This window comes from Chrysemys picta, chromosome 6, assembly GCF_011386835.1.
Source record: "Chrysemys picta bellii isolate R12L10 chromosome 6, ASM1138683v2, whole genome shotgun sequence".
Classification (NCBI taxonomy): Eukaryota; Metazoa; Chordata; order Testudines; family Emydidae; genus Chrysemys; species Chrysemys picta.
In genome coordinates, this window is record NC_088796.1 from 127,385,482 (window position 1) to 127,406,345 (window position 20,864).

Here is a 20,864-nt window from a genome sequence, read left to right on the forward strand (position 1 = left end):
AATAAATTTGTTAGTCTCTAAGGTGCCACAAGTCCTCCTGTTCTTCTTTTTGTTTTGCTTTGACGCTTAAGGGTCAACAGGTCTGATTCACCGTAATGTGTGCAATGTGTAGCACCAGTGTGTCAGGTTGATACAGAGAAGGGGCTTTCTTTAGAAGAGAAGGCACTAGTTGTGTTAGGCAGGCTGCTTGTCTAACCCCATTATTGCATTGGCCACTGTCGGAGTGATGTGAGAGCTGACACAATTCCATCCAGGCCTGCGGGAACAAGCGCAGGCAACTCGAACACCAAATGTGTTCCTCAGCGATGCTTGTTGAAGGCAGGATTTTAAGCCAGAAATAACCAAATGGGGCCCTCTCCTGAGCTCCTAAACCTGTATTTGAAAAAGTATTTGAAAACCAGTGCAGAGGAGTATTTGAAAACCAGTACAGCGCTGAGTGGGATGGAGCTTCGGGGTTTTCCCCTCCTAGTGGAGTCCTTTACCCTTCCTGAAAACAGAATCCTGATGGTTCCCATTAGTTTCTCACCTCTGAGATCCCCTGCCTTAAGACTTCACATTGCAGCTGCCAGGCTCCAGCTATGGGAAGGGCCACATGTAACCAAGCTCACGCTGTAGCAAGCTAACCAAGGTCTACATGTGGCCCATCCCACCCCTAGATGCAGACAGAGCAACACAGAATGGGTGTAGGTTATATGCACATGTTTTCTGTGCTGCTCCCTGAAATGGCTGGTAGAAACTCTGTAAAGTAGCTCAGGACTTTCCTCCCCTGGGATTGAACTTGACATCTCTACTGGGCATAAAGCTAATACACCTTGGAGATGAAAGAGCTTGATTCTGATCTCACTTAGCCTGCTTTTATACTGGCATTACTCTGACCTCAGTGGCTTTGCTCCTCATTTACAGCTGTAGAAGTGAGATCGAATCAGGTCTGAAGAGGCCGGGTCTAAGAACGGAGTCTGTGAGAAGCATCAGCTTTTTAAAAGTACAGTTGTCTTCTGGAACAGTAGAATGAATGTTTGGAATGCACTGACCTGATGTAGCGGAGGGGAGGCTACTGACTTTACTGAATAGAGATTTTGCTGACCTGGGACATGTCTACACTGATGGCACTATACCAGTATAACTACTACAGCACCACAGCTGTGCGTCTCTAACCCCATAGTGTAGACGCAGACTACAATGACGGAAGGGTTTTTTCTGTTGATATAGGAACTCCACCTCCCCAAGCGAGGGTAGCTAGGTCAACAGAAACAGACTTCCGTCGACATAGCTGGGTCTGCACTGGGGGTTAGGTTGGTGTAGCCAGGGCTCGCAGGGGGTGGAATTTTCAGACCCATGAGTGCTGTAGGAATGTCGACCCAAGTTTGAAGTGTAGACCAGGCTCTGGGTATATGGTTTGGGGGTTTGTTTGGTTTGGGGTTTTGCAAGAGTTCCTGCTGTGATCAGACTTTCAAACCTAATCCCCTTTAGGCTAAATAAGTTGCAGAAACGTGATTCGATGTTCACTATGCACGCAGAAGACCCAGATATCCAAGTTCTGTGCTGACCCCCTGCATGTACTGACGTCAGTAGAATTTCATAGGTTATCAGACCCCACAGCAATATGCCCACAGGCTCCCTAATGTAGCTTTAGTTAACTCGGCAGGACAAGAAAGAAAACACTTGAAACATTGTCTGCAGTCCAATTGTGAGATTTCTACTGCTTTTCAAATAGGAGCTTTTAATACCTGTACTTCAAATATCCAAATAAGAGCCGTCATTCCCATGTATTCAATTTGCCTTAAAGTTTCAACTCCTTTAGATTTCTAAGCGAGCCAACTTACCCACTAAATCCCATTCTCCATTTGATATGTAATTGGAAATATCAGCTTCAAGCATCTGCAGATCAAGCAGCCAGCCATTGTGGGTCCATGAACCAAATTTCAAATCGCATTTTTGCACATCGAAAGGGAACCAGCGGACGTCAATGTAACACGTGCTCTTCAGAATGCCTGAGAATAGATGTTAGAGGGGGAAACAGACATCTGAGGTCTGAAGGGCAAATGCAAAATGAAATGACATTGTGCTGAGAGCCTGTGGAACTCTCAGGCCTCTCTCTACAATTAGACTCAATCCCGCTGAGCAGACGCCGATTAGAATTTCTAATCGAACTGTTCCACTCACAGCACTTACGATTTCCTGAGCCAAATGACTTTCCTTTTGCAGTTACATTCTGCAAAAGAGAGACCCAGCTGATGCAGTGTTTCTAAAGAGATAGGGGCCAAATTCTCTCCAGGGTGTAAATGGGTGCACGCCGTGTTGAGTTCAGTGGCGCTACACCGACATACACCAGCAGAGAAACCAGCTCAGGGGATACCAACAAACATACAAATTCGTGACCTTTTGCCCCTTTGTTTTCTTTGCCATGCTTATTCTCCTTGGGCCATATCGCCAGGTCTTCCCTCATGTATGTTCTCTAGGGGTCTGTCTACACTGTGTCTGGTGCAAGCCTCCCACCCTAGGTCATCCTAGTGCACTTAAAAATAGCTGGGGCCGAGGCGGGGGCTCTCAAGCCTGGGGTGGGGTTGGATGTGGGGGTTGGACTGACAGCCCACGTTGCAATGTCAAAGCATTGTCTGCACCGCTATTTTTAGTGCACTCGTGCGAGCCCCATGTACACTAGTTTGTGAACTCAGGCTGGGGGACTCACTTCCAGACGCAGCGTGGAGATGCCCTGGGAAGCTTGTTGGGCAATCCTACCCCATTATACCAATCTGTGCCTGTCTACGCAATGGCCTTGCAGTGAAGCTAACAGAATCCCACGTATCCCTGCTCTGGGACTGAGAACCATTAAATTTCAGTTGTCTGCAGTGAAGTTCCTCTTCCCAGTGGTCAAGGCACCAGCCTGGGACTCCACCGATCAGGGTTCAGGTCTTTGCTCTACCACAGACTTCCTGTATGACGTTGGGCAAGTCGCTTAGTCTCTTTGTGCTCCGGTTCCTGGTCTCTAAAACAGGGATAACAGCACTGCCCTGCCTCACGGGGGCTATGAGGATAAGCCCACTAAAGGCTGTGAGGTGCTCAGATACCACAGGAATGGGGCCATAGAAGTGACATAAGCAGATAGACTGAGATTCACAAAGATTCTTAGATGCTTGACGGCCACTTTAAGCACCTAAATCCCAGAATTGGACCCTGGTGAGATTCATACAACCCCTGCTCAGCTGCTGCAGATCTGGATAGTCCCGTAAACTTGTTGCCACCTAAGTTTTTGCAGTAAAAGTTCCTTAGGTGCCTGTGTTTCTGCCGGATCATCAAAAGCTTCAGCATTGTATGGTGCTAAACCTTTTTGTCACAGTGGGAGCTGCTGGATGCTGAACACATTTCAATAGCTGGCCTGTATTTAGGGGTCTAAAATAGAAGCTGAATTCTTTCGGAAGTCTGTCCCACCGCATAGAGCGCACAAAGCTTCTCATCCCGATCTGCTTTTAAACTGATACAATTAATTCTCTAAACAGGAAAATTGATTGACGCCATTAAAGTAAATTGATTTAAACCAACAAACAAAATCCGTCTCCTACCTGGAGGAATGTACTGACAAGATCCAGAATAATTCACCAACACATTCGTGTGAAACGTGGCATCGAATCTTTCATCCGCACTAAAACACAACATAAAAAACCCCACAGGCCCTTGAATTCAAAATGTGGTGCACAGTAAAATAACAATCATTCATTTCTGAAGAGCGGGTGTGTGGATTAGGGACCGGTGGGTGAACTTTGTAAAATAGCATTAGTTGGAATCTCTAGCTCACTCCAAACTGAGCTTGGATCTTCTTTCAAGATTTAGATCAGTTGGATAAAGGGTCCAGCTCTCAGCCAGCTGGCTGGACCCCCAGACGGCCCCAGTCACTGAGGGAGAGCAGCTGCAAGGAGCTCCGCTCCCCTTTAGGCAACTAACTGAAATGGCCTGATTTTCCGACGAGCTCAGCGCCTTTCATGCCAAGGCTGTGACAGTGGGAGACGATGATGGGACCCTGGGCCCTTTGTAACCTCTGGCCAAGTGGCACCTTACTAGGTGCAGGTACTAGGTGCTAGCTTAGCAGTAGCTTGGAACTGCAGCTCCTCTTCAAAGAGAGCAAGAAGTCACAGGCCAGCGGTGAAGTGGCCAGAGAAGAAAGGGAACTGTTGGGGGCTCAGATGGCATGGCAGGTCTTTGTGGGTGCTCAGGGATCTGGATTGTAAGCTCTTAGGGGCTTTTTGTTCTGTGTTTGTACAGCACCTAGCGCAGTGGGGTCCTGGTCAACGGCTGGGGCTCGGAGGTGCTACAGAGATACCAATAATAATAATAGGCACAATGTTGGGTGCAGACCTTGTGGGTTGGTTCTCTCTAATTTCAGGAGTTAGTTGAGGTTTGGGGAAGCTTCCAGACTGCTGGATACTTATCCAAACTGAATCAAACAATCCAGCCCTTCAGAGCTTGATATTTTAGACAACTTGTCTTCAAAATGGCTATTGCAGACTTTCCTGTGCTGGCATTGTCTTGTACTCCCTCTGAACTGAAGGGCATTTCGTAATTATTTTACAATCTTAGGGCCTGATTCAACTCCCAGTGAAGCTAGTAGGACTATTTCTATCGAGTTTCCTGGGCTTTGTCGGTCCCTATGTGTAGTCTTTTAGCTATATGTAATTGTGGTATTTTTAAGTGCTAACATCATCTAATTTTCCATAAGGCTGTACCAGGAGACTACAAAAGCACAAACGTCAAATGAAACCAGCATCGTTATTTGCAATAGCACAAGATAGGTAATCATAACTTAATCTTTCATTATATAGACCATGGCCAAAGGCCTCAAGCCATTTCTATGTTACGAGCATCGTTAAGATAACTCTGTGCTTCCGTCTAGACTTTTCACTGTACTGCAGCACTTGTCTGGGTTTGTTTCCATTGTTTGGAGGCCACAAACCTGATCCCCAGTTGGCGTAATCTCCGTTTGAAGTCAATGGAGCTACGCTGACTTACACCAGGGGATGAACTGACTCAGTGTTTGTCTCAGGACTTATAAACCTTCCGTACCTGTTATACAGAAGAATGTCTGGCACCCATATCTGGTCAGCGGGAAATCGTAAGTTCTGGACTCCTGGGTATGCATACTGATCCCAAGACAAGTAAACGTCAATCCAGTACTAGAGGGAAATATAGACACAAATGTTTTATTTATCATTTCTACAATATAGGATCATAGGGGAAAGGAATGTTTCCCTGTATGTTTGGAAAGTGCCTGGCACATTTGGGTGCCATGGAAAGATAATGAATATTAGCAATAGCAATGATAACATAGTAATTACTGTTCTAGGGTTAATAACAAGTGACGACAATGAAACAGACTGGTGTATGCACTGAGGAGCTTGCAGTGTAATGACTTAACGTTTGGACTGTTATATTTTAACATGTTTGTTGTTTAGAAAAATCTATACGGAAATAGTTATTTCCCGTGTTACATCGGTGGATGCTGACTTATACCAGCTGAGGGCCTGGCCTGGAAAGCATACAACTGCCCTCCGTATTCCAAAATGATTGTTTATGATATTTTCCCCGCCCCCACAAAAATGCCAGATTTGAATTTTTGCTGATCAATACAGATTCTTGACTGACGACTACAGCGTATCAAGGTTCTCCTGTCCAAAGTATATGCACACAAGAGGGTATGACAATAATAACATGGCAGCAGTGTAAAAGTATAGGTTGGAATAAATTAGGTAATTCTTTTTTTTTTTTATAACCAAGATCACTCATACCATAAACTACAATGTAGTGGACAAGCAGAAGGATCATTTGCTCCATTCAGATAATATATTTGGTTTCTAATGTAACATTAGAGTTAGTTAAATCATTCATCTCTCCTGTGGTCTTTTAGCTTTGAAGAGGCAGTTCCAATGACCACAAATAAATCAGAAACTCAGGTTTATGTTGCATAAGAATAAATGATACCCCCTACCATACAGCAATGCTTAATCCTACACTGGACCATTAATTCAGGAGTAATACCGCACAGGGATGACAACTATCTGAGCTTTCCTTGTACGCATTTAATTGCAGACTTACTTATCCACAATCTGGGCGCCATAGCTTGTTATATAGGGCAGATAATAATTAAGGGAATTTTTTTTAAAAAATGGGAGGGAAGGAGAGTTCCAAAAGTGCCTAAGTGGTTTAGGAGTCTGTCCCATTGATTTGCAATGGGACTTATGCTTCTAAGTTCCTTAGGCACACTTGGAAATTTCCCCTGGGTCCTACAGTCAGGCCTTTAAGTCCATATTTAGACACTATCTGGGATTCTCAAAGGAATTTAAGAAAGCAAGAGGTGCAGCTTCATTAGGATTTGAGGCACCTTTGGAAATCCCAATCATTGACTTCAGTGGAAACTGCAGCCTTTGAAAATCAGCCCTCCAATTTCAATGCCCTAAACGTGTTCAGAGCCTCATTTATTAACATCTGTGTCTTAAGGCTCATTGGACCAACTCCACTGAGATCATCAGAGTTACAACAGGACTTAATATGGCCAATCACTTCATTTTCAGATCTGAAAGGAAGTGATAAGTGGAAGTGGGATTTTCAGAGGACCCAACTCTCATTGAAAGCCGGTCAGAGTCGGGCACTTTCCTCCTGTATGCTGCTTTGGAAATCCTGCCCCAGTCCATCTTCAGCAATATTTCCAAGAGCTCAATTTGCTTGTGTCCCAGTATAGAAGATGACAGACAGTTCTTCTGCCAAAGGATCAGATTCAATAACTTCCTTTTACAACAATTTCTGTTCAGTGCTGATGCAAAGTTACTCACCATCTGTAGCCAAGCGTTCGTTATCAGCACCTGGTTCTTCTCATCCTTCAAAAAAGAGAGAAGAAAACCTAATGAGCCCAAGAAAATATTCTGGGTTCTTTCCCCACAAAATCAAACCCAAACCCAACTTGCAGGATAAATGAATGCAAATATTGCAGTCACAAATTATGGACTCGATGCTGGCGTCATTGGGTGAAATCTCTGACCCATGTGATGCAGAAGATTAGACTACATAATTATAATAGTTCCTTCTGGCCTTAAAAACAAATCTATGAAAATTCAGCACTCATTATAATTCATCAACATCAGCAATGAAAATAATTTACCATGGCCATTATTTATTTGAAGACATTTATTCTCTACAAAAGCTATCGGAGATTTTCATTTTAATTAGATGGCAGTGGTAAAATAAACTACAGACTCTGTGACAGGCAGTAACTGGAGAGGATTAACGCTGTCATTATTGTTGCTACAGATGAATCGTGAATAGATTCCCAAGATGCATCTTAAAGTTACGTCATTGAAATTTATATAGAAAATACTGGTCTTGAGCAGACGTTAGGGCACGTCGGCAAACTGTGAAAATGATGTTTATTAAGAGGATGCTATGCAGAACAGATGTGGAGTTCTGTGTGTCTAAACACAACTCTAAGCAGGCTACAGAACACCCTGGAATCCAATTCTCTATCCATAACAACAATACCTAGTGCTTTTCAGCTACAGATCTCAAAGTGCTTTGCAAAAGAGATAAGTGCCACAACCCCATTTTACAGATGGTGAGACTAAGGCACAGAGAGGTCAAGTGGATTGCTCAAGCTCACCCAGCAGGCCAAGAACATGGCTGCACAACTACCAATTTGTGGGCTCATATCATAGAGAGGAGCATACAGCTACGCACCTCATTCGCATGGGCGGGACACACAAGCCCATACCCCCTCCGACACACCCATACTTTCCCCCATTTGCATGTAGGAGGCAAGGGCACCATTGGTTTCAGACTTAATACTCCCAGTGCTTAAGCATATCTGTGACCATTCACAGCCTCTGCTGGCACTTGTGCAGGTATGCAACGTCTTTTCAAACTCCGCTGTGAACTGCCCAGAGTTTGCAAGCTCGAGGAGTGGCTGCTAAGGGGCTCCACTGTCACTTAGTGCCTCTCTCCCTATGCAAGGGGTAGCTGGGATGCCCCAAAAGCAGTGCAGGGACGGACTGGGAAAAATTGGGACTCATCCCTATGCTCCCCTTGCGCTAGGCCATAGCAAAAACAGGTGACTCCCCACTCTGCACTATCTCAGCTCTGCTGGCCGTGCATCGGGGGAGGGTGTAGCAGATCCAAGGCCCCTCCCATTTCTCATCATTCTCAGCCAACCAGCACAGGATGGAGACCAGCAGCCTGCAGAACCTGCTCCCTCCCCCCCCCGCCACCTGCACAGGGACTGGCCAGGTGGGCAGCATGCTTTCTATTCTCCGGGGCTGATGGGCTGGGCAAATGATCATTTTGACCTAAAACCTCCCCTTCTTTTGTACTAGGAATGCATCGTTTTTGTTGTTGCTCTCGTTCCTTGTAGCAAAGGAGAAGCAGTAAGCACAAAGCTAGCGGAGAGAACGGACGGATTCGCTACGATGCAATGGAGATAGAGAAAGTAATGGGCCTGAGATGCCCGCGTTTCGGTAAGTGGCATTGAACAAAGCGACTGTGGAATATCATGGGAAATCTTGTCCGCTATAGCACATTGGATTTGGACTGCAATGATCAAAGAGACACGGGACCCCGCACAAAATCCATCAGGCTGGTAAGAGCTGGGGACGAAGAGGCCATAATAGCTAATGCTTTGAATGGAAATATATGAATAATTCCCAGACACAACTTCATTAAGACAAAGGGTGACATTTTGGCTCCACTCAATTCGATGGGGCCAGGATTTCACTCTAAGTCAATTAAGTTCCTTTGCAGACATTAATGACTGAGATACGATGCCAGATTTTCAAAAGAATTCAGCTCCCACTTAGGTGCCTCAATGAAATGTCCAATTTTTAAAAGTTCTCAGCTCCCAGCAGCTCCCAGCTAGGCAGATGCTTCAGCTGCCCTCTGCTCGTGTGGTGCTATAAAAACTCTGCAGGTGTCGTGGCTACTCTGTGGTCTCAGCCAGGGGCGGCCATTAAGTTGAGGAGCCACAAGCCCATTAGGTCTGGGAGTCTGTGGAGCAAACCGAAGAGATTGTTAGCCCTGGTGGCTCTTTCTGGTCCTGTGTAGGTTGAAAGCTCTGTAGGATAACTGATCCCGGTGGATCTCTCTCCTCGTGTAACTTCCTCCCATGAATACAAGCCAGGAAGCACAAAAAGCTGTGCGGTCTGTAACCCACAGTCTTTTATACAAAGTCCCCAGGGCTTCCAAATACTTAGGGAACCAATCCCCTATGAACTCTCCGGTTTTTCCCAAACTAGTTGAAAGCGTCAGCCCTCCCAGGGGCCAAAGGAACTAGTCAGCGGTGGAGTTTCTAGTCCAAGCTCTTTGTTCCCCCACAAGTTCAGAAACTTTTGCAAAAGCCCAAACCTCTGGTTTGATTCAAACTGTGCCCAGTGTAAGGGCTTGTCTACAGTACAAAATTCAATTGACCTACAGCCAGTGCAGTAACTGAAGCAGTGGTTCACATCCACACGATGCCCCTTCTGTCTGTGATGCACGTCCTCACTAGGACAGCTTTCACTGAACTGTGTGGGGCATTGTGGGGCACTGACAGCTGGAGCCCAGCAGCCTAAGTTGTCAGCCGGGCACAGGCTCACAGCCGGCAGTCCCCACACCCCAGAGCTGACAGCCCGAGCTGTCAGCGGGGCGCTGGGTGAGCCCTGCGCATGGCTGACCGCTTGGGCTGTCAGCACCGGGGCGGGATGGGGGCAGCCGTGAACCCTGCTGACAGCTCAGGTTGCCAGCACCAGGGTTGGGGGGGCAGGACTCCAGCTGTCAGCCCCACTGACTTATGCACAACATAAGTAATGCAGTGTCTATGTGGATGCTGCATCGCCCCTAACGACACCAACATAAGCCCTGCGCCTCTTGTGGGGGTGGAGTTCTCGTGTGGGTGTACAGGGAGACTCACCCGACGGAAGCACCATTCGAGCACAGACGCTGACATCATTAAGGCAATGTAAGTTGCCTTGCATTGACCTAACCTCATAGTGTGGACCAGGCCTAAGTGACAGACACCTTGTCAAACTGCCCACAGAGCTTCAGGCAAACAATCCCACCTCCAACTGTTCTCCTTCCCCGCCCTACCTCCCCCAGGCAGACTGCACATGAGAAATTCCTGGTCCATTGATTTATGTTTGGCCAACTTGGGCAGCTGGCCCCCACCAAGCTTGTGAATACCAGTCTGCCGTGATGGGCAGCACTGCAGTCTGAGCCCCTGTGTGGCTAATGCCATCTGCATGCACTACCCCAGCCTGTTCTCGTTTCACTGCCACCAATGTCCTTTTTGCTACTAATGCTTTCTCTGGGTCTTCCACTGAGAGTGAATGGGAGCAGTCCTTTCCCATCCATGACCGTGCCTAACGTCGCTGCCAATGACGCAGCTGTGTGCAGATAACGAGAGAGCCTCTGAATCCAAGTCCCCGAAGGAGCTGAGGATAAAAAGAATGTGTCTGCCAGCGTCCTCAAAGCCAAGCGACTTGTCACATCCCCAGCTCTCCTTCTCCCCCGCATGAAAATGAATCCACTGTCTTTTCCTGCCCGTAGTTCCACTATGTCCAAAACCCACAGGCACTGAAGGCACAAGCGAACGGGAAGTGGCATGGGCATGTTGCAACGTTTTGTGGCTCGCAAAGAGAACGAGGCCGCAGCTGTAGTCGCATTCCTGCAATGCAGATATTCGCTCTGGGAAATGACCAGTTGCGCTACTCCAAACTGCAGTCTCTCTGCACAGTCACCTTCACAGTAGACATGCAAATTTGCTACCCACGAAGAGTCAGCGAAAATATGAGCAGCTTAAGCCATGCACATCTGTCGTGCTGCCTGGAGTGGCTCACGGCCATGAGTGACGACGTCAGGGCAGACACCCCAAACCGGTGGTGTGTTCTATAATTAGATGGCACCAAGTCAGTAACAAGTGTGACCTCCTGGATCCCTGTACCAGTCTTACCATGGAGTCACAGACAGTTCCCTTGGGCATGCCACTTTATCTTGCCACCCAGGCAAGCTGGACTAAGTGATAAATGGTCACTTACACCAAAGATCACAAAACATCCAGGTTGCTGCCAATATCAAGAGATCAGTCACCTTCCCCAGGTCAATTTGTACCTTGGATCTCACACCAAAGTCAATGCTTACAACCAATCCTATAATAAACTAACTGAGGATTTATTAACTAGGAAAAATAAATGAGAACGTTATTTACAGGTTAAAGCAGGCAACACACAGACACACATGAGTGACAGTCTATGGTTCCAAAAGGTGACAGAGTTGTAGTAATCTGTCAGCACTGAATGGCTTGTAGGGCTAACCCAGCCTGACCCTCGGGAGCTTGTCTCCTGTTTACCAGCTCCAGCCCCGTGAGAGTCCAAACAGCAGAGAGAGAGAGAGATGAAAAATATTCTTGTCCTCTAGTTTTATTTCCTTCTTCTGGAATTCAAGTGGATAGGAGGAGCCTTTTGCACATAGGCAATCTTTATGGGTGTGATGGGGCAACTGACAAAGCCTTTGTGTTGTGATCCCACAATAGCCCATGTGGAGTCAGTAGTCCTTCCTGATGGGCAGTGTCACAGGGTCAGTGCAGACTCTCCCACTTTTCCACCTGCACCCTGTGTTTAGGCTGGTAGAATAAAGAGTCTTTCATGCCTTCTTTTGCTGGATCACCCAGTGTCTTTATTTACAGCGTCTGTGCAGTTCCCCGCTCTCCCAACAGCTAGTGCCCCCACAGACCCTCCCCAGGGTCTCCTGCCTTGGAGGCTTTCCACCTTGGTAAGGAGACAGCGATACTACCCTCCTGTCTCCTCCCAGTCTAGCCTCCTCACTGAGGTTTGTTCAGGGTTTTTCTAGCCCTCCCGTGCCTCAGCCCAGCTGTCCTATGAGCCAGGCCTGATGAGGGCTTGCAGCTGGGCTCCCTGCTGAATACCCGCCTCTCTCCCCTGGCCTCCTGGCCAGCGAGCAGACTGCAGCCAGCACCTTGGCAGGGCTTTAAAGGGGGTTTTACCCCTGCTCTGCCACAGGCAGGAGATAACACCTTTGGTAAGAAGTCAGCATTTTGCATTAGGTGAAGTTTTGCCCTGTTTGGTGAGTCGCATCGTTCAGAACATTTTACAGTTTGGGGATTTGGGCCAAGGGCTTAGGCGTCTTCCCCCTTCCTGTGGGCCTCCTGAGGTGTACAGGAGGGAAACTTCACCACCTTCCCCCGCACCGAGTTTGTTGGCATCAGCAAGCCCTTGGGGCAGGGTGAGGGCCGGGAGCTTTGGGGGAGGAGATCCGGCGGCATCTGTCCCTTCCTGTGAGCCTCTTGGGGTCTGCAAGAGCAGAGAATCCTGGAGAGATTTAGGTGCATTCACGAGCACCTAGTGCAAGACAAGGCATTTCCAAGTGCAGTAGGAGTGTCTGCCCAGGGAGCTCGTGTGCTGTAAATTCACACCCTACTTGCTGTGCAATAACTTCCCCATGGAGACAAGTTCTTAGGCAGCGCAGGCTGGGGCATTGCCCCTCAGCAACGTTTTTGTCAGGAAATGTTTTTCCCATTGAGGAGTCTCCCAAGTGATTGGTTTATACCGTGGGCTTCAGCACTGCGAAGGAAAAGACTCAGCACTTACTTTAGTATTTAATGAAACAATCCTAGCAGTCATATGAATGGAAGCTATAGGGGATGCATCACCACAGACTTTCCCTGGCAGGCCTACAAGTTTGGAACTTAATGACTGTAGACAGGTGCCATCCCAGGCCTGTAAACTCTCCTCTCAAGTCCAGGGTCTTTAGCATCCTCCTCCTTAGGGCTGTAAGCTTTACTTTCAGTCATGGCCCCCTGGGTCTGAAGTCCCCATCACAATGACCTCTGAATTAGGCTTTAAACAACTCAGGTTTGGTCCTGGACTCTAGGTCTCTGGTAGGGGAGTCCCGTGAACTGAGTGTTCTTTCTCTCAGCAAGAATTTTGACCAACACCTGGCTGCTTGAGTCTCTGGCAGCCTTGGAAAAACATTTCCCTGTAGGCCCCCCTGGTGGCCATCCACAGTCTGTTCTCAACCTTGCCTCAGGGCCTGTTTGAGCTCGCAGAGTGAGTTCTGCTTTGTGGAGAGCAAGACAGGGAAAGGGCTGTTTGTGAGATTTATAACCATTCACTGCTGGGAATAATGCCGGGAAGCAACACAGTAGCCCCTTCCAGTTGTCAAATGGGGATGTGAGGGTTTCCCAGACGGGCAGGATGTGATTTTTCCAAAGTCTTTGAAACTTTTTCTGATTTGTCCAAACTGCCCAGTTTGCACCTGTGAATGGAATAATTTCAGCTGCAAGTTAGGACTGCAGCTGTACACCTGCATTTGTTGAAAACCAGGCCCATGCTTAAATATACAGCACACATACAGAGACGTTGGATAACAACATGAATACTCTTGCTGGAAGGTTGCAAAGTAACACAACTTTATTTCTTAGGATTCAGAATGATAATTCCCAAGAAACTGAAAACCAGAAAGAGAGAAGAATCGATCAGACCGTTCCCTACCAGAAGTCACCATCTGAGTTCTTGGGAATGTGGAGCTCTAGCAAAAATAGTCCATCCCCTGGCACTGCCTCTGGTAGGTATGATGTGCCAGATCCTCCGCTGGCATAAATCATCGAAGCCGCATCGTCTTCCCTGGTGCTATGCCAATTGACCCCAGCTGACGGTCTGGTCCATTGACTTGTTAGTGTCTTTGAGTGAGATCAGTATGTTTACTGGCTTTTTTGATCACCAACGGCCCCGTGTTTTCACGTGGTTTGTGCAATGTCCACACTCGCATCAGGCCAAACTATGAAATGTCTTAAATATGCAGCTCTTAAACCATTTCAGCATCCAGTCCCAAACACTGACCTCTGTCCATTTCAGACTCCTCCTTCTACCTGACCACTCTGATTCAATGGCTTGTTTGCTGGGAGTGGACTCCTCTATGGGCCCATGAGGCCCGTCTCCAATGTAGGAAGGCACGTGCAGTTTTGCATCCCGTGCACATGGCTTTCAAAATGAGACGCACTAGCCACCGAGCTTGCCAAAAGCACACTTTTCACACAGACTGATGGAAGTATCTTGCATTGCAGCTTACTGTAGCTGATTCCATACACACATTGCTCTTCTAACTGTCCTTCCTTTCACCTGGGTAGTGTCTAGAGTTTCTAAACTGACATCAAGCTAAGACACTTTCTTAGAGGAATAAAATCACATAACAGTTTACCAAGCATGGTTTCGTTGTTGCCACCAGGGGTTTAGTAAAGCGAAAGGGCCAGATTCTGGTCTCTTGTAAGGGCAGGGTGGACAGCAGCAGAATACGGACCCTGGACTTCAGAAAAGCAGACTTTGACTCCCTCAGGGAACTGATGGGCAGGATCCCCTGGGAGAATAACATGAGGGGGAAAGGAGTCCAGGAGAGCTGGCTGTATTTTAAAGAATCCTTATTGAGGTTGCAGGAACAAACCATCCCGATGTGTAGAAAGAACAGTAAATATGGCAGGCGACCAGCTTGGCTTAACAGAGAAATCTTCGGTGAGCTTAAACACAAAAAGGAAGCTTTCAAGAAGTGGAATCTTGGTCAGATGACGAGGGGGGAGTATAAAAATATTGCTCGAGCATGCAGGGGTGTAATCAGGAAGTCTGAAGCACAATTGGAGTTGCAGCTAGCAAGGGATGTTAAGAGTAACAAGAAGGTTTCTACAGGTATGTTAGCAACAAGAAGAAGGTCAGGGAAAGTGTGGGACCTTTACTGAATGAGGGAGGCAACCTAGTGAGAGATGATGTGGAAAAAGCTGAAGTACTCAATGTTTTTTATGCCTCAGTCTTCACCAACAAGGTCAGCTCCCAGACTATGCACTGGGTAGCACACTATGGGGAAGAGGTGAGAAGCCCTCAGTGGTGAAAGAACAGGTTAAGGACTATTTAGAAAAGCTGGACATGCACAAGTCCATGGGTCCAGATCTAATGCATCCAAGGGTGCTGAGGGAATTGGCTGATGTGATTTCAGAGCCATTGGCCATTATCTTTGAAAACTCGTGGCGATCGGAGGAGGTCCCGGATGATTGGAAAAAGGCAAATATAGTGCCTATCTTTAAAAAAGGGAAGAAGGAGAATCTGAGGAACTACAAACTGGTCAGCCTCACCTCAGTACCTAGAAAAATCATGGAGCAGGTCCTCAAGGAATCCATTTTGAAGTACTTGGAGAGGAAGGTGATCAGGAACAGTAAACATGGATTCACCAAGGGCAAGTCATACCTGACCAACTTGATTGCCTTCTATGATGAGATAACTGGGTCTGTGGATATGGGGAAAGCAGTGGACATGATATACCTTGACTTTAGCAAAGCTTTTGATATCGTCTCCCACAGTATTCTTGCCAGCAAGTTAAAGAAGTATGGGCTGGATGAATGGACTATAAGGTGGATAGAAAGCTGGCTAGATCGTCGGGCTCAACGGGTAGTGATCAACGGCTCAATGTCTAGTTGGCAGCTGGTATCAAGCAGAGTGCCCCAAGGGTCAGTCCTAGGGCCCTTTTTGTTCCAGATCTTCATTAATGATCTGGATGATGGGATGGATTGCACCCTCAGCAAGTTCACAGATGACACTAAGCTGGGGAGAGAGGTAGACATGCTGGAGGGTAGGAATAGGGGCCAGAGTTACCTAGACAAATTGGAGGATTGGGCCAAAAGAAATCTGAGGTTCAACAAGGACAAATGCAGAGTCCTGCACTTAGGAAGGAAGAATCCCATGCACTGCTACAGGCTGGGGACCAATTGGCTAAGCAGCAGTTCTGCAGAAAAGGACCTGGGGATTACAGTGGATGAGAAACTGGATATGAGTCAACAGTGTGCCCTTGTTGCCAAGAAGGCTAACAGCATATGGGGCTGCATTAGTAGGAGCATTACCAGCAGACCGAGGGAAGTGATTATTCCCGTCTATTTGGGGGCTGGGGCACACGACTTACGAGGAGAGGCTGAGGGAACTGGGCTTATTTAGTCTGCAGAAGAGAAGAGTGAGGGGGGATTTGATAGCTGCCTTCAACTACCTGAAGAGGGGGTGGGGTTTTCCACAGAGGATGGATCTAGTCTGTTCTCAGTGTTGGCAGATGACAGAACAAGGAGTAATGGTCTCAAGTTGCAGTGCGGGGAGGTCTAGGTTGGATATTAGGAAACACTATTTCACTAGGAGGGTGGTGAAGCACTGGAATGGGTTACCTAGGGAGGTGGTGGAACCTCCATCCTTAGAGGTTTCTAAGGCCCGGCTTGACAAAGCCCTGGCTGGGATGATTTAGTTGGGGTTGGTCCTGCTTTGAGCAGGGGTTTGGAGTAGATGACCTCCTGAGGTCTCTTCCAACCCTAATCTTCTATGATTCCATAACAGGGTCTGCAAAGTCAATGCATCTCCTCTACCAGGAAATAGCCGTAGTATAATGGCAGTTGCTTGGTGATGTAGGGCTAACAGAGCGGGTGTATCACTGGGCAGTTTGGAGGAAGCATAGTCGGAACACACTGTGCTCTGGCTATTCTAACTGTAACATACTGGTCATGTGTATTTTTGTCTCCATATAGTGGCTGGATTATGTATTGAGGTTTGAGTTTGTGACTTTTGACACACTACTACAGCTAATCCATTGGATCAATGAGGAGCAGCTCAGGTCTTTTTTTTAACCCAGAGGTCCCCGGTTCAATCCGCACAGATGACCTATTGAAGGGGCATCATGTTTGCTACTTACCGGACAGTCCCATAAGGAACTATTGCAGCATAGATTAAATTAGAATAGTCCACTTTAACTTCTGAAATAGGCCACTTGGCTTTTTCCCCCTGCCTTTTGTGTTTCTTCAGGTACTCCATTCCTAAAACTCCCGGCTTCCTAGATGCTGATTACCAACAGTGTCTCATTGGCCTCATAAACACTACTAGTGATTTAGCATAGTGCAAATGCTGGGTTTCCCCTCATTTAATGTTGCAAGAAACAAGAAGTTCTAAGAGGCAGGGTTACCCTGGCAACATTCAGTTAGCTGGACAGCCTGGATGTTGTAGGGTTTTCATTAAAAATAGAAATATGTTTAGACCCAAATCCTGCATCTTGGCAGGGGGTGAGACAAGGTGACCTTGGCGGTCCCGTCTAGCTCTGAGGTTCTCTGTTTGAAAGGTAGTAGTTAAAAAGGTTGAGTGGATGTTGCCCCGGCAACTAACTTTTGGAAATTCCTGACATGACATTGAAATGCTTGATCATACAACCCTAACACTGCACTCAGCCCGTCCTGGGCATTTAATCTGTGGTGGGCTCTTTCTATTGGAAACAGTCCCTGACTCCCACTAGCTGAAGCCAGCCCTAAAAAGGGGTTGGGATTTCACTGGAGGGTAATTTATCTTCATTTCCACTGCCACTCGTTACTCATTTGGGGCTCAGTTGTGCCTCAAACGCACAGCCCCCCACAATTCCTCTGAAATCCCCGCCATGTAGTGGGAGTGTGCACGCAGACTGCTCTCCTGGCCAGTGGACAGTGAGGACGAGATCCATGGCCCTGCCTCCTCCTCTCCCACTTTGGAGCCTCTTGCTCTCTAAGGGCCATATGGACAGAGCTGTTCCTGGGGATCAATGAAAGGCTGTAGGGTTTCCCCAAGCCGCTTCATTCTTCGGCAGCAGGTCCTTCCCTCCGAGAGGGACTGAGGGACCCGCCGCCGAAGAGCCGGACATGCCGCCCCTCTCCATTGGCCGCCCCAAGCACCTGCTTGCTGAGCTGGTGCCAGGAGCCGGCCCTGCTACAGCCCCACTGCTGCATGGAGGGTGCGTACATACGCCCTTGTGCCCGGCGAGTGCCACATTCAGCTGCAGTTACCAAGGACAGAGAACCGTCTGCTCAGAGCCACTTTCTCTCATTGCAAGTATGTAGCAGGTCCATGCCAGCAGGTCGCTGTCAGACCAATCTCTCCCCCTGTTATCATCCCCCAGAGCTAGGGAGTGGGATTAGAAAGACAGAGTTATTACTGAGAGCTACAGACCACATAAACAAGAGATGTATGAAAATTGGATCTGAGGGCAAGAGCACCATTTACACTAATAAAAGGGAATAGACCAGGCCGTTGAATCTAAAGGGCCTGATTCTCACACTGGTATAAATGAGGAAGTCCAGCACTAGGATGACCAGATGTCCCGATTTTATAGGGACAGTCCCGATATTTGGGGCTTTAGCTTATATAGGCTCCTATTACTCCCCTGTGCCTATTTTTCACGCTATCTGGTCACCCTATCCAGCACTAAGCCAGGAGACCAGTTTTACATGCATGATACCTACACTTCCTTATTGGCAACTGCCCTGCTGTAAAAAGCCATGTAACAAATGGACTCGTCGCTCCCATGCCACACAAAGACCAGGAGTTTCAATAGTGATGGTAGGTGCCTCCATATTTGGGTGACCAATTTGAGACCTCTTAAAGAGCTGACTTTCTGAGGGCATTTTCTGAAAATCAGGGATCTCAAACTGGGCACCCCAAATCCCCACTTACTTCTGAAAATGTTAGCCTTCAGCCCCCCCACTGGTGACCTACAAACTCCAGTGATGGATTTGCTCAGCTGATCTGCCCCAGGGGAAGGCAAGTCCCCCTGTTGGGTGGCATCCATGAGAATCTGGGCAGCCAGCAATTCCACTTCTCTGTTCGTGGCGGTTTTTAGGGAGTCCTAACTCCTTCCCATGCACTTTGGCTAAATCGAAGCACATTGCCTCTTAGATGATGCTATTCTCCAACTGATTGGTCAATTGAGTTCCATACAGATGTATTTAACCTGCATCCTTGGCTTCTAGAAGAAGCTGTTATGTCACCATCCAGCATCACCAAGTCCATGACTAAAATCCCATTGCATTTTATACATGGTGTCTGGCTGTTTTATATATTCTCTAGCCTGAGATTGTCATACTTAAATAGCCTGTTGTATATTTTACATATAGTTAGCAGACACTGCAATAAACAGGACTAGACATGAATCATTGTTCCTAGCTATGCATTATTCATCTCTTTTTCTCAGCATTCTGCTAAACCTCCGGCAAATGCTAGCCAAATATAAATAAAAAATTCACATCTACATTCAATATGTATCCAAGTTTCATCTCACATGCCCAGTTGCAAGGGATGTCCCCATTCCTTTTTCCTGGTTTTGGGCATTACAGCATCAATTCAGCAAAGCACTTACACACGTGCTTAAAGATAAGCATGTTTTAAGGGCTGTGGTCAATGGAATTAAGCATGTGCGATGTAGAATAGCCTAGATTCCAAACAGGCAGTGGATCTAATGTTCTTGCAAAGTCTCTTTCTGGGGTCCCCATCCAACACTTCTGAGCCCTTTTCATGTAATAGTTCTTTGCCTGTGTTTACCTGAACTGATACCAATGCTGGATTTTTTTAAATCTATTCTACTAGCATGGGCTTGATCCTACTTTCTTGGGGCATCCAGAACTCCTCCTCGCATCCCTGGGAATACTTGGCTATGTGCTACAAACTAGGCGCTGTGATCACTTTGTTCCACTGGAACAAGGGTACTGCCAACCAACAAGGAGGGAGGCTGGTGTGCCAGAGACAGTATCGTCATGGGAGCTGGCCAAGAACATGGACCCCGCTGTCAGAACAACAGCTCACCTGGCTGCATTCCGAGGTGACCGCAGAGCCCACGTCTCTGCCATGGCTTTCCCATACTAGTACCCTCATTCTCACAGTCATTAAGAAAACCCATGAAAGAGCTCCGAAGCCTGTTTCTGGGTGGCTGGGAAAGGAGAAAAGGAGAGCATGACCATTTATTTTGTTTTTAATCCACGGGAGGCATTCAGATACTGCAGTGGTGAGGGATGTACCAATGTCTCACTAGACAGAGGGGTATTTATGATGCTAGAGAGATTATACGCAGGGCTGGAAGCACCGCCTGTTAAGGTTGCTCAACGTGTTTAATTATAAAACCCCGTTTTCGGTTGCGTCTAACTTTGCCAAACTTTAACAGTTTGGGCTGAAACTTCCCATGCCAGGTGTTTGCCTCAGGCTGATATTTCTTGGAAAATTTCAGCCCAAACAGATGCGCCATTACCGAGAACAAGGCTAGGAAATAGGTTTTGCCCATGTTTTAAAAAAAAAAATTCTGGTGACTTTTTTTTTTCTTTGAGAAGGTTTAATGCGCCCATGCTTGGGAGCAGGCACTTGAAATCTGACAGGGGGGTAGTCTTTTATCAGCAATGTGCCTTTTTATGTCCCCGTGAAAATCCACGTCAATTTGGCTGTGTGATAAGCCTTTGCAAAAGGGCAGTTGGCACATACTCAGTAGAGACTTGCTAGGGCTTCTCCACTTCATTCCCTGAAGATTCTGTCCCCACTGAGCATGCTACGGGCTGAGGCTGCAGAGGGCTGAGTAGGGCTTTGGCTGCAATTGTAGTAACAGTGCTGGGCCTGGACACCGAGCTGAGAGCAAGGAGCCTGTCTTTCCTGAGCTCTCAAACCCCCCATAGCTGAGCTAAGAGTGGAGAAGGAAACTGCCTGATTCAAATGCAGAGAGGCCAAGAACTGGGCCTTGGGGTGAGGAAAGGTGGGACAAGGAGCCTGCGAGGGTGGAGGCTAGAAGAGGAGGGAAAATGAGACTGTAAGTGCTTTGGGAATGAATCTGAGTTGTGTAGTGAAAGAGGCTGTTATCAGTAGGACCTTGGGTGGACACCCCATCACCACACTGGCATATGAGGGTTAATAGAGCCCTACAGAGGCTGTGCAGGAGATGCAGCCAATAAGAGAGAAGCTGCAAGGAATAGCCAATCCAGGCCCATATAAGAGCCGCAGGGCAGAGCAGGGTTAGTCACTGCCTGGAGCTCAAGGAGAGAGGACTGGGTGCCTAGCAGG

The 20,864-nt window shown here is 47.4% G+C and overlaps 1 protein-coding gene across 1 annotated transcript in view; it reads right to left on the bottom strand.

The window, feature by feature from the left end:
• Nucleotides 1-20,864, bottom strand: part of LOC101936924 (neuronal acetylcholine receptor subunit alpha-7-like) — a 106,916-nt gene that overhangs the window by 40,264 nt on the left and 45,788 nt on the right. The window contains exons 3-6 of the mRNA XM_005278889.5: nt 6,819-6,863; nt 5,056-5,165; nt 3,561-3,640; nt 1,824-1,991 (exon numbers count right to left, since the gene is read on the bottom strand). Of these exons, the coding sequence (XP_005278946.1) occupies nt 1,824-1,991; nt 3,561-3,640; nt 5,056-5,165; nt 6,819-6,863 (403 nt within the window). The remainder of the gene's footprint in view (nt 1-1,823; nt 1,992-3,560; nt 3,641-5,055; nt 5,166-6,818; nt 6,864-20,864) is intronic.